The sequence below is a fragment of the Schistocerca gregaria genome, chromosome 8 (assembly GCF_023897955.1).
Source record: "Schistocerca gregaria isolate iqSchGreg1 chromosome 8, iqSchGreg1.2, whole genome shotgun sequence".
In the NCBI taxonomy this organism is placed as follows: Eukaryota; Metazoa; Arthropoda; class Insecta; order Orthoptera; family Acrididae; genus Schistocerca; species Schistocerca gregaria.
In genome coordinates this window covers 337,037,172-337,050,796 of record NC_064927.1, presented here as the reverse complement: position 1 = coordinate 337,050,796, position 13,625 = coordinate 337,037,172, and the positions used below count along the sequence as shown (strand labels likewise).

Here is a 13,625-nt window from a genome sequence, read left to right as displayed (position 1 = left end):
TATCTATAACTTACTGTTGTTTCCTCTACTTTATTTTACCTCCTCACTAATTTCCTTTCGCTGTCTATCTGTTCTTCGATACCGGAGATATATTCATAACGTACATATTGTGTTCCCCAGGGAAGCGTCCTGGGACCTCTACTGTTCCTGATCTATATAAATGACCTGGGTGACAATCTGAGCAGTTCTCTTAGACTGTTCGCAGATGATGCTGTAATTTACCGTCTAGTAAGGTCATCCGAAGACCAGTATCAGCTGCAAAGCGATTTAGAAAAGATTGCTGTATGGTGTGTCAGGTGGCAGTTGACGCTAAATAACGAAAAGTGTGAGATGATCCACATGAGTTCCAAAAGAAATCCGTTGGAATTCGATTACTCGATAAATAGTACAATTCTCAAGGCTGTCAATTCAACTAAGTACCTGGGTGTTAAAATTACGAACAACTTCAGTTGGAAGGACCACATAGATAATATTGTCGGGAAGGCGAGCCAAAGGTTGCGTTTCATTGGCAGGACACTTAGAAGATGCAACAAGTCCACTAAAGAGACAGCTTACACTACACTCGTTCGTCCTCTGTTAGAATATTGCTGCGCGGTGTGGGATCCTTACCAGGTGGGATTGACGGAGGACATCGAGAGGGTGCAAAGAAGGGCAGCTCGTTTTGTATTATCGCGTTATAGGGGAGAGAGTGTGGCAGATATGATACACGAGTTGGGATGGAAGTCATTACAGCATAGACGTTTTTCGTCGCGGCGAGACCTTTTTACGAAATTTCAGTCACCAACTTTCTCTTCCGAATGCGAAAATATTTTGTTGAGCCCAACCTACATAGGTAGGAATGATCATCAAAATAAAATAAGAGAAATCAGAGCTCGAACAGAAAGGTTTAGGTGTTCGTTTTTCCCGCTCGCTGTTCGGGAGTGGAATAGTAGAGAGATAGTATGATTGTGGTTCGATGAACCCTCTGCCAAGCACTTAAATGTGAATTGCAGAGTAGTCATGTAGATGTAGATGTAGATTTAGATTAAGTTTCATGCAAGTGAAAAATGACACCTTTATAGTTTGCAGTATATTTAAAAGTATATGTTCAGCGTTATGGTACTCCCTGCGATAAGGATTATAACATTTTTTGTAGATGGCGGATTATTTTTGGATACTTGCACTGTTTACTTTCAGAACTCTTCAGTCTCCTCTCCAAGGAGCAGAGCGAGTTGTTTGAGATTCGACCTATTACAGAGTCGCAGTTGCTTTGAGTCAAACATCCAAAAAGGGATGGAAGTGAGGTAAAGGAAATTCCAACTGGAGATACCTGGGAGGGGACTTCTATAACATAACGAGCGGCTTCGCTGAATTATTTGAAACTTTATCGTCGTGAGCTTCAAGAGCTCGGCGAGGCCGGCACAAGGACCCGCGTGAACAGCAAATTGAAGCCATCATGGATTAACAACTGAAATGTTAAGCTTATAATGTTAAACGGGGAGTCCATAAATAAAAATCTAGTTTCAAAACGCTGTAGAACACATAATCGCATCAGATTTGAACAACACATTATCGACGCAGTGGAAAGGTCATGGAGGAACCCAAAAAAAGAAGAAAAGACAAAACGAAGTTTGACCAATGGATGCCACTATAGGCCTCAGAATATGCACACGGCTGTTTTTCAGCTTCCCTCCAACATGACTGCCTTCTTGAAGGATTCCAGGCTGTTGGAAGAGCTCTTTTACAAGAACGGTGACACTGCACCTGTAGTCCAACAGAAGTTGCGGACACTCAAGCGTATGAAAAAAAGGCATTGGTTTGATGTCTCCTAAAGGTATAGAGAAAGTGATTACAAAATTCTAAAAGACAGCTTCTTCTGAAGTGCTATGAGGAAGAGGTTGATCAGACGTTTGTCGAAAATATGGCCATAGTACCGCAGAAGAGGTAGACAGTGACGTGCCATCAGAGAGTGCCCGAAAGTTGAACATACCTGCGAGCACGCTGCATAAAATCCTGTATTGCGGTCAATACTAAGTCAGTCATGTTCTGGAGCTGCTTCCTTCTGATCTGTCTGGGAGCAAACTTTCTTGATGAAATTTCTTGCTCCTCTGGAAGTGGACAATGAATGACCGTGGAATATTCTATGGACAGACATAGCCCATTTACATTTCCAACGACCTGTCAATATGCAAAATTAAAGAATATTGGCTACAGAAAATACGCATGGGCGTAAACAGTATCACTTACTGTCTGGTACAGGTTGACGGCATATTCTATCGTAGGGCTGTATTTCTTCGAGAAGATAAGTCCTATTAGGTCTTTCGTGAATGGTAAACCTTATGATAATCTTTTACGCGCCAACGACGTTCTAATCCACCAAGAACCTGGATTTATGGAAAGGATAATTTTTATTCAAGGGTGGGCACATTCAGCGAAGGAGAGGCATTTCGACAATGGTAGAATTAAGGGCCGTCATTTCCCTACAGCCTGGCCATCCAGATGACCTGATCTTAATCCATACGACTTCTGGCTGTGGGGTGTCTGAAAGATGTGTTCACTGCTCCCCTGACATGTCGATCTATTGTGGAATATGTTGTTTCTCGCTATCAACTTGTCGCAGAAAACGGTTGACGGTATACTGAAGATGTCTTTCACCAGTTTCACGACATAAACCGATGTCATTTTGGTTTTTATGCGATTTTGGCCCCAGGAAAATTAAAAAGCTATGTCTTTTCCTTTGCATGCAGTTTTTAGCCCCAGGATATCTACAAACCGACTTTTCCCATCCGATTTGGTACGAACTGGCTCTGGATGGGCTTACATTGTTAACAATGCCACAAATGTTTAATGCCAGTCATGTGCATTGAACAGAACGGATGATGTAATGTCCAACTACTGTCGCATTACGTTTCATTTGTCATTTGCAGCCAATTCCATTTAATTTAACTCGATTGCAGCGCCAAAATTTTCGTTAAGTAAACCACATCAAATACTGACGAACTGATTCCACAGACCGAACGTGAGGAGAGGGGCTAGTGTAATTGCACGGAAGTATGTTTTTAAACACAAAACTACGTTTTTTTAAATGTAACCACGTTAGTTTTGTTAGCACATCTGAACAAATAAACAGATACGTAATCAGTGCCGTTTGTTGCTTTGTAAAATGTTAATTACACCCGGAGATACTGTAAACTAAAGTTAACGCTTGAGTACCACTTATCCACTGTTCGATCGCGTGTATCGGAGAGCACTGCAACATACATCGAGTTTCTACAGAATGATCTGCCAAGGTTGCTCGAAAATGTCCCACTGGAAACGCGTCGACGTATGGGGTAACAGCATGATGGTGCACCTGCACATTCCGCAATTAACACGAGGCTGACCCTTCACAGGATGTTCGACGTGCGTTTCATAGGACGTGGAGAACGCATAAATTGGCCAGCCCGTTCTCCTGATCTTACACCTCTGGACTTCTTTCTGTGGGGTACGTTAAAGGTGAATGTGTACCGTGATGTGCCTACAACCCCAGAGGATATGAAACAACGTATTGTGGCAGCCTGCGGCGACTTTAACCACATGTACTGCGACGTGTACGACATTCATTACGCCACAGACGTCAATTGTGTGGAGCAAATGATGGTCAACACATTGAACTTCTATTGGCCTGACATGTCGGGACACACTCTATTCCATTCCGTAATTGAAAACGGAAACCACTTCTGTGAGTGTACCTCACCTCTCATGGTAACGTACATGTGTGTCAGTGAAAAAGACAAATACAAAGTTGTTAGCATGTGGACGTAATGTGCTGTTCCAGTCTCTTCTGTACCTAAGGTCCATCACCGTTACCTTTGGATCCCTACGTAATTCGGTGCTCTGCGATACACACCATCGAACAGCGGAGGAGTGGTACTCAAGCGCCAACTTTAGGTGACAATATCTCCAGATGTAATTAACATTTTACAATGCAACAAACGGCACTGATTACGTATTTGTTTATATGTTCAGATGTGCTAACAAAACTTACGGGGTTTCATTTGGTTTGTATTATACAATTACACTAGCCCATCTCCTCACGTTCGGTCTGAGCAGTGGTTCTCTTTCTACAGTGTTGTGAAACTGAAACTTCAATAGTGGACACGCTGTTTAGGAGGGAATGAGGAGCTTTAATAGCAGGGTATATAGATACACGTACCAATATTATTCTTAAGACTACATCCTATATTTTAAATTACTGAAATTAGAGAAGTTATTGAATACATGTTAGTTTTCAGTCCCAGAAGAATAGCTAATTGTTTACTTTCTTGTAAAGAGCTTTTTCAGCATCGCGCGATTGTTCATTGAGACAATCAGGTTGGCTGTATCCACTTTTGGTTAGATTGTCTGTTGTCGTTTGACTAACGCGGAATGAGCTCGAGTTAATTAGTGTCGTAGACTGGTGCCAATGATCGACTGACCTGTTCTTCAACATTCCTTATTACCTCCTGATGTATCGTGTCGACATTCAAAGACGCTTTCTCTTCTGTAAACGACCCGATGTTTCTGGCTGCTATCTCCAGTTTCTCCCCCCTTAGTAGATCGGAACTCAATATGGCGTCTCAAAACTGCCAAAGGGCCACATTCGGCAGTCGGTCATACCTTTTTCGTTTGATACGTTTTCTATTGCATTTCCTCTGCCCACTGTCATCACCTGAATTCCTCTGTGTTGTCACATCCATAGAATAAAGCGCTTGGAACATTTTTTCTGCGACTCTTGTCACAGATTGTATCATTTCCCCATGATGTTGAGCCCTGTTGATATATCGTTCTCCCGCCAAGCGGACTTGCTACTGGTTGTCGCTGAACATTTGCTTCAGTTCGGCCCGTAATTGTTTCCAGCTATTGAGCTCCTCTTCATTCTTGTCTAACCACCGACTGGCTGGGCTCAGCAAATAAATGTACATACTTGCCACACATGTCATAACACCTGTTGTATTTGGCGATTCGGTCGTATATTTCAAGCCGCTGCGGGCGGTCCTGATCAGCTGTGGAATACACTCCCTTCTCTGTTCCATCTTCTCCTCTTTCCTTTCTCGATCCATCTGTCCACCTCCTCTCTGTCATCTGTGTCCATTTCTTCCTGTTCCTTTTCTCCTCTATCCACCTGCCTTTCTCTCCTCTACACATCTCCTCTTCCTCTTCTGATTCCAGTTCCTCCTCACCCTCTCCTCCTATCAGTTCTACCCACCTCTCTCTCCTCCCTCCTCCTGTTCACCTTCTCCTCCACCTCTCCCTGTCCATCTCCTTCTTTCCCTCTCGCTTCTACTCCCTCCTCTCTTCTGTCTCCTCCTCTTTCCTTTCTCTGTCCATACATCTCCCTTCTCTCTCTTGACTCTGTCCATCTACTCCTCTTCCATTTCTCTGTCCATCGTTTCTCCTCCTCTCTTTGTACGTGTCCTCCTCACCTTCTCGCTGCCCAATTCTTCCTACACTCTGTCTCTCTATCTGGTCCTCATCACTCTCTCCATTTCCTCCTCATCCCTCTGTCTACCTTCACCTCTCCCCCTCTATCTCGTCCTCTCCCATCAGAGCCTATCTCCTCCATCCTCCTTTTCGTCTATCCATCATCTCCTCCCCTCTTCTCTCCCCACGTTTATCGTCCCTACCCCAACACAATGCTTGTGGTTTTACCCCATGGTATTCCTGTCCAGATCTTGTCTAATATGTGCAGCAAATTTTTCTGAAATCGTTCCAGGGATTTAGGATCAGATTTGTACCCACAGTTTTTAAAAAAAATCAGACTTATTTCTACATTTATTTCACCTGTATCTCAAGAGATCTCCTCTAGGCAGTTTCATTTTCATGCAGCCCAATGTTTAAGACGTCGCATCTCCTGAACTATATGTCGTACAGTGATGTAATTGTGCAGGTACATCCAGTTCTTGTCTACCAAATGCGTTGCAAATAGAGTTAGTTATAACGAAGTAACCAAGAAAAGCCCGCCCAGTTAGCCGTGCTGTCTAACGCACTGCTTTCTGTACGGGAAGGCGTGCCGGTCGCCGGCACGAATCCGCCCGGCGGTTTAGTGCCGAGGTCCGGTGTGCCGGCCAGTCTGTGGATGGTTTTTAAGGCGGTTTTCCATCTGCCTTGGCGACTGCGAGATGGTATCTCTCATTCAGCCTCAGTTACACTATGTCGGCCATTGCTGCGCAAACACTTTCTCCACGTACGTGTGCACCATAATTCATCTACCACGCGAACACATTGGGGTTACACACGTCTGGAGTTAGACGTTCCCCACGGCGGGTTGGTGGGGGGGAGGGGGGAGCACTGGCTGCAGAACCGCACAATAACCCTGGGCAACGGTGGGGTGGACTGCTGTACACTTTTGTGGGGTTTTTGGGGTTTTGTACCATTGGGGGCTACCGTGTGGACGAAGCCTCTCCACCGTTTCTAGGTCCTCAGTTCAATACAATACAGTAATTAAATAAGGTCATTTGTGATATAGACGTTTACTTGTTTCTCGGCATTTGTAACGTCCTATCTTCTGAACAATGTGTTGTATAACAGTAATGTTTTGCACATATATTCTTTCAGTGGTATATACGAATATTGTGTGTGAAATGTGTCTTGAATACGTTTATTTGTAAAGAAGATATAAAGTAAAATGTCATGCTTCACGCTGCAGTTTCACTGCATGCGAAGCGAAAATGTACCAATTGTTTAACTTTTTATCTCTCATCATTTTGTTCAGGTTGTGACCGAGGAAAGTTTTGGAAGGATTTTACATTATGTGCAGAGTATGCGCGCATTTTAGACAGAGCTGCGTCCCCTCTCTCTCCCCACGCCCCACCCTCACCCCCCAGTTGTGTGTAGGTGGTTGTTACTTCCACAGCGATTCTCTGCATTCAATAAGTGACACATGTAAGATTGGTAGAAATCGATCTTACCATCCTGTTCATTCGACTTTTCTGTGTTTTCCTTGTATTCTTTCCCTCGCCGATTCTCTGGAGAACCTCCTCATTCCTTACTTTAGTCCGCGTAATTTTCAACGCCCTTCTGTAACATCACATGTTATACACTTCGACTGTCCTCTTTTCCGGTGTTCCCGAGTCCATGTTTTCCTACCACACAATGCTGTTCTTCAAACGTACATTCTGAAATTTAGGCCCATCTTTGATACTAGTAGACCTCATCTACTTTGTACTCACCAATCCTGACGTTAATTTCCGCTCTGATCTCATTTCTGCAACTTCTCATTGCTTTCGTCTTTCTTCAGTTTACTCTCAGGTCTTATTCTGTAGTCATTAGACTGTTCATACCATTCATCAGACCACATTGTAATTCTTCTTCACTTTCGTTGAGGATAGCAATGTCATCCGCGAATCTTATCATTGATATCCTTTTCTTCTTCGATAAATATTCTGAAGAGTTTCGACCAAAGTCTACAGCACTCTCTAACTGATTTTTAATCCGAGAAATTCTTTCTTAGTTTTCCGCTGTTATTGCTCCTTCTTGTCTCTTGTACATTTGTATGTTATTCGTTTTTCCCTGCCTTTCCTCAAAATTTCGAATATATTCCACCATTTTACAGTGTCCAACGCTTTTACCAAGTCGGCATACCCAGTGAACGAGTCCTGATTTTTCTTTAGTCTTCCATACATTATCAACAGCAACGTGAGAACTGCCTCTCTAGTGCCTTCCAAACAGATCATCTAACAGGTCCACAAATTTTTTTCCATTCGTCTGTATATTGTTTTTGTCAGCAGCTTGGATTCATGAGCTGTTAAGTTGACTGTGCGATACTTCTCGTACCTGTCACCCCTTGCAATCATCGGAATTGTGTAGATTAGTCTTCCTAAATTCAGTTGTTGTATCGCTAGATTCGTACATTCTACACACCAACGTCAGTAGTCGGTCTGTTGCCACTTCCCCAATGATTTTAGAAATTCCTATTGAATATTATCTGTTCCTTCCGCCTTTTTTGATTTTAGGTCTTCCAGAGCTTTTAAATTCTGATTGTAATACGCGATCGCCAATCTTTATTACATCGATTCCTGCTTCCTGTTCCACAAAGTTTCCAGATAGGTGTTCCTCCTCATTGAGGCTTTCAATGTACTCTTAGCACCTATCCTCTCTCTCCTCTGCATTTAACAGTGTAATTCCCGTTGCACTCTTAATGTTACCACCCTTGCTTTTAATTTCACCGAAGGTTCTTTTGGCTTTGCTATACGTTGTTTTATTCCTTCCGACAATCATTTCCTTTTCGATTTCTTCACATTTTTATGCAGAAATTCCGCCTCACATTCCCTGCACTTCTTGTTTATTTCATTTCTAAGTGAAATGTGTTTCTATGTTCCTGCATTTCCCTGGACGTTTTGCTACTTCCTTCTATCACCAGTCAACTGAAGTATTTCTTCTGTTACTCATTGTTTCTTCGCAGTTATCTTCTTTGTTCCTGCGCTTTTCTTTCCAACCTCTGTGATTGCCCTTTTTGTATATGCCCATTCCTCTTCAACTGAATCGACTACTGAATTATTTGTTATCGCAGTACCTATTGCGTCAGAGAACTACAAGCATATCTCTTCATTCCTTAGTCCTTCCGTATCCACTTCTTTACGCACTGATTCTTTGTGACTACGTCCTTGAACTTCAGTCTGCTCTTCACCGCTACTAAACTGTTGTCTGAGTCTGTATCTTCTCCTGGGTACACTGTACGATCCAGTCTCTGATTTAGAAACCTATGCTCAACCATAAAGTAATATAACTGAAATCTACCAATATCTCCCGGCCTTTTCAAAGTAAACCACCTCCTCTTCTCATTCTTGAATAGTATTCGCTAATACTAGCTGAAATTTACTGCACTCATGCCTCTCTCATTCCTACTACCAAGCCCATATTCTGCCGTAACACTTTCTTTTACTCCTTACCCTACGAACGCATTCCAATCCGCAATGACTATTAGATTTTCATCTCCCTCTACGTCCTGAATTACCCGTTCAATATCCTCATATAATTTCGCTATCTCTTCATTTTCGGCTTGCAACGTCGACGTTTATACCTAACTGTCGTTGTATGTGTGGTTTCCTGACGATGCTGATGAGAATAAATTCATTACTCAACGGATCAGGGTAACTCACTCTCTGCCGTAGCTTCCTATTCACGACCAAACTTGCTCGTTTATAACATTTTCTTTTCCTTGTCTTCTTTCCATTTAACTTCACTGACCCTGCTATTTCTAAATTCAGCTTTTGAACTTTCGTTTACACATTTTCTAGCAAACCGACCACGTTCACACTTTCACACCTTGACTCGTATAACATTACCATTCGTCAGTTATTACATCATTATCTCATGGTCGTCTCCCCCTTGGCAATTTCCTCCCAGCGTTTCAAATGCGGCACTGATTCAGAATCTATTGCCAATGGAGAAATTGTCATGACACTTTTGCAGTTATGGACCATATATCCAGTGGCTACACAGCATGTTTCATTAATGCAGTTGTTTCCTTTTGCTTCTGCATGCTCGTGTCGTTGATCATTGCTGATTCTTCCTTCTTTATGGGCAGTTTCCTACCCCAAGGGTAAGGGAGTGTCCTGAATCTCTGTCCGCTCCTCCACCCTCTTTGACAAGTAACCTACCTGAGTGGGGGCAACTTTTATGCTGGAAGTCTTAGGCCAACGTTAATGATAATTTTATTGAAAATTTAAGTGGTGGCCTCGTTTAAACCCGAGTTGGAGGATGTTTTGATTAGAAATCAAAGACGCTGTCCATACGCCACAGCACACAAAAAATTGTTCAAATGGTTCTGAGCACTATGTGACTTAACAACTGAGGTCATCAGTCCCGTGGAACTTAGAACTACTTAAACCTAACTAACCTAAGCACATCAAACACATCCTTTCCCGATATATATATATATATATATATATATATATATATATATATATATATATATATATATATATATATGTGTGTGTGTGTGTGTGTGTGTGTGTGGGTGTGTGTGTGTGTGGGTGTGTGTGGGTGTGTTTTCTTTCTTTTTCTATATCTTTTGTTAGCGTTCTACCGGATGCATATAAAGTTTGGAACTGAATACTGCGGTGTAATTTTTACATTTCCCTCTTATGAGGTATTGATTATTTATTGTACCCATTCCATGTAATTTCACAAGTTTTTCGAAATTTTATGAGTTTCTCTCTGCTATTTTCACAATTAAATTAAATTCAGATAGCTGAATGATTTCTACTAGATATTTGAATTTGGATTATCAGTTTTGTGTAACTGTTCTTCCGTAGTGGGTGCATGGGCTTATGATCAACATGACCAAACCCCCATCTTGTACCTGCGCAGAATGTCGCAAGCAGCAAAACAGCTTGTCGTATGCACCCACACACCTTCCATCCTCTCTCCCCGAACAATTAATTACTGAGCAAACTTCCGCCTTGTCTTCTGCGCAGGTGAGCACCCGGCGGCGATGCAGCGCGACAAGAACTCCGCCGGCGGCGTGCAGCCCCCGCTCGGCCTCCAGCGTGCCGTGGGGCAGGCTCTGCTGCTGGGGGCGTTGGCGACCGCCCTCGCCGCTCCTGCTCTGCCGTGAGGCGGCTGCGACGCCCGGAGGCGGCGAATTGACCCACCGAAGGACGCCAACACCTGCTCGGCATCGTGACGTCAGTACGAAGACGTACTGCCTTGCCCGCACCTCGCGGACGAAACCGAGACTGGAATAGGCCGGTGTTTCGACCAAAGGTGCTCTCACTTTCGTCCTATCGTCAACACTCTTCCTACTCTCAGCGGATATTTTCCGACAGCAGAATGCTGGCGCATCTGTAGGTCAGCTGCCGTAAACGTGAAACTGTCCGATACCTGCGGAGCTTGCTGTTTTTGTTCCTTACATCGTTCGGTGACGATAGTCGAATGCAACGAAATTTTTTAGATACCGGTATCGTAACACAATACCGCCTCCGGGACTAGAGGAGCCGACGTGCAGTATTTAAAAAGAATCTGCGGAGGTATTCTATAAGCCGACGTCGTATTTTATTATGGCTTCCGATGCCATACGACGTTCAAGCTTAAGTCACGTTTCGGCATTGCAGTTGCAACTGTAACTTATCGCAGTTACCTTTGCTAATGTCTCGAACGTGTAGCTTAATATTTATTCGTAGAGGAGTGGTGTCAAATTTTTTGCAAAGTTGGAGGCACTCCCTGCTGTGACTACGAGATGCTACCATTGAGCAGTATCAAAGACGTGATTTGATGATGGACGAAATCGATCAATAAGCTATATTCTGAACTGCAGGACTGCTTAATGGATCACTACTGACGGGCTTAAGCATACGAAATTCACAACAACAGAGGTTAAACTGCATTTTTCATCAACAAAGTTTCTCCATTATTTAGAATATTCACCGACTTCTCTTTATTAAAGGAGTAACCTCAAACATCGAACATCCCGTTTCCTATAAGCACCTTTTCTTCACTCATGACATGTCACTGAAAAGGTACATCTTTCCATTAGAGAATCAGAAGAAAGTATCCCATATCTTACTGAGTGAGTAAAACAAGAGAACTAATCATTTAATACGTACATCCAAAAATTATTCTCTCAGTATCATGAATCACAGAGAATTATTAAGAATCCACTGATTAATTTTACGGTACATTATTTCTTTCCGTAAGGATCGCATTTCAAAACTTAAATCGATTTTACACCTGCTCGTAAATTTTGCTCACTTTTTACTTCCCTCTCTTCTACCGTTCTCTTCTTCCTCTTATTCTTTGGTCTTTCAACTTCCCTGTTTGATTTCTACACATATAACTTCAGATTTTTCCTAACTGTCAATGCGTATTCTGTTTTCAGCTATATTTTTATTTCAATGTTTCTACATTAATGAGTGAAAATCTATTCTATTGCTTACAACTTTCGCGCTATTTGTACCCTCTGCAGCAGTTTTTTTTCCGTGACACCTCGTTTTCTTCCGTTCGTGACGCACATGTGCGCTCTGGTCAAGTCATCATCTTTCAATTCTGAATGTTTTTGTATGCTGAAAATGGTTAATAGTCATAAAAATCATTGCTGTTTCGAATTTCGCTTCTCGTAATCTTCCTTTGACGACTTCATTAGGTAAGATTTATATTTATTTTACGGTAATTGAGACATGTTATATTCCTTAAATTACTTCACTAAATCACTGTAGATGATATATTACGATTATTACCACCGTTGGAGAACTTGTACTGGGACCTATGTTGTGAATTCCAAAGAAATAATTGGAAATAGGTTTCAGGCGATAATTACACCAGAAATGCTGGCTACAACGGATGTTGTTAATTCCTTTAACTGTGTTTGTCGTAAGGCAAGGAACATTCGCATAAATGAATTGCTGGTATCTCTCCAGAACAGGAACAAAATCAGTCAAGTTTCCCGCAGAAGTTTCACACAATTACTTTCGGGATAGCTATAAAATCGAGAACGAGGACAGAACGCTCATATCTCTGGAAAAAAAGAATAGCCATTAAATCTACGTTTTACTCCAAACTTTCCCACTATAGCATCGTAATTACATCTCTGTTAAGTTTAATTACAACGATCTTCCAAGTTTCATAAATGGAATCCGAACCTCGTAGACGCATCGTTGGCTGTGGCGCTTTCAGACTGAAGTGATTAGGCTGGGACAGTGAGAAGTTTGCGCGCCATGTATATAGTTCCATCTTCTTCATTGCCGCCGTAGCCGTTGTGTTCGGTGAGGACGCAGAACTAAAGACAATTCAGTTCATGGACGCAATTAACATTTACCCGCTAATGCTTAAACTAAATCTGTGAGTGTAAGTGAAAAACGATTCTGGTCTACTTTTGGATCTAAAGAGGTGAAGCATACATACAATTTACAAACATTTATCTGTACGTAAGACTGTCGACAAACATTTATCTGTACGTAAGACTTTCGAAAATAGACACTGTGGACGGTGGACGATTTTATGATATAGTCATATGTATATCAAGTGAAATGCGAAAAAAAACTCTTCCATCCTCATGTTAATACAACTGAATATGTAAGTGATGCAGCAGATGACTCTGAAGATATCATTATTTAAATGTTTCTTATTTTTGATTTCAACGTTCTGTACGTTTCCTTTGGCAAATAAACTACCTAAAACACTACTATAGTATGTGAATCTTTGGTATTATTTACCCACGTAGAACGCCAGTTGTAGATGTAGGAGACCACTGGAGAAGTTAAGGGGATTAAAGAAACTATTAGACACGAAGGAATGGAAGACATTAGCTGCCAGTGGACATGGTCTTAAATCAATGGGGAAACTTGGAAATTTTCCTGTATGTGCATTCGGATTCAAGTCTCCTACTTAATAGGCAGATGCGCTGACCTCGCCTCTGGTGAAAACAGGGTTCAGCGCACTGTATGGAATATGCTAGCACGCCACACGTGAAACACTACTGCATGGAATATGCTGGAACGCCATACGTGAGACACAACTTCTCAACTTATTGAAACAATACTGATGTAGTGCCCCTCTTTTTTTTTCTTTATTGTAATTTTAAAACCTGTACAACATGCAGGCTGTCAGCAGCGTTCTATGCTGCTCTTCAGCCATAGGATACACAATGAGAAAAAAAAACCTGAAAGATTACAAATAGGTTACAGAAC

At 42.1% G+C, this 13,625-nt stretch overlaps 1 protein-coding gene across 1 annotated transcript in view; it reads left to right on the top strand.

Moving 5' to 3' along the window:
* The window catches only part of LOC126284620 (protein sidekick-2-like), a 685,635-nt gene extending 672,515 nt beyond the window's left edge, over window positions 1-13,120 (top strand). The window contains exon 6 of the mRNA XM_049983689.1: window positions 10,419-13,120. Coding sequence (XP_049839646.1) covers window positions 10,419-10,558 — 140 coding nt within the window. The 3' untranslated portion in view covers window positions 10,559-13,120. The remainder of the gene's footprint in view (window positions 1-10,418) is intronic.
* Window positions 13,121-13,625: the final 505 nt, after the last annotated feature.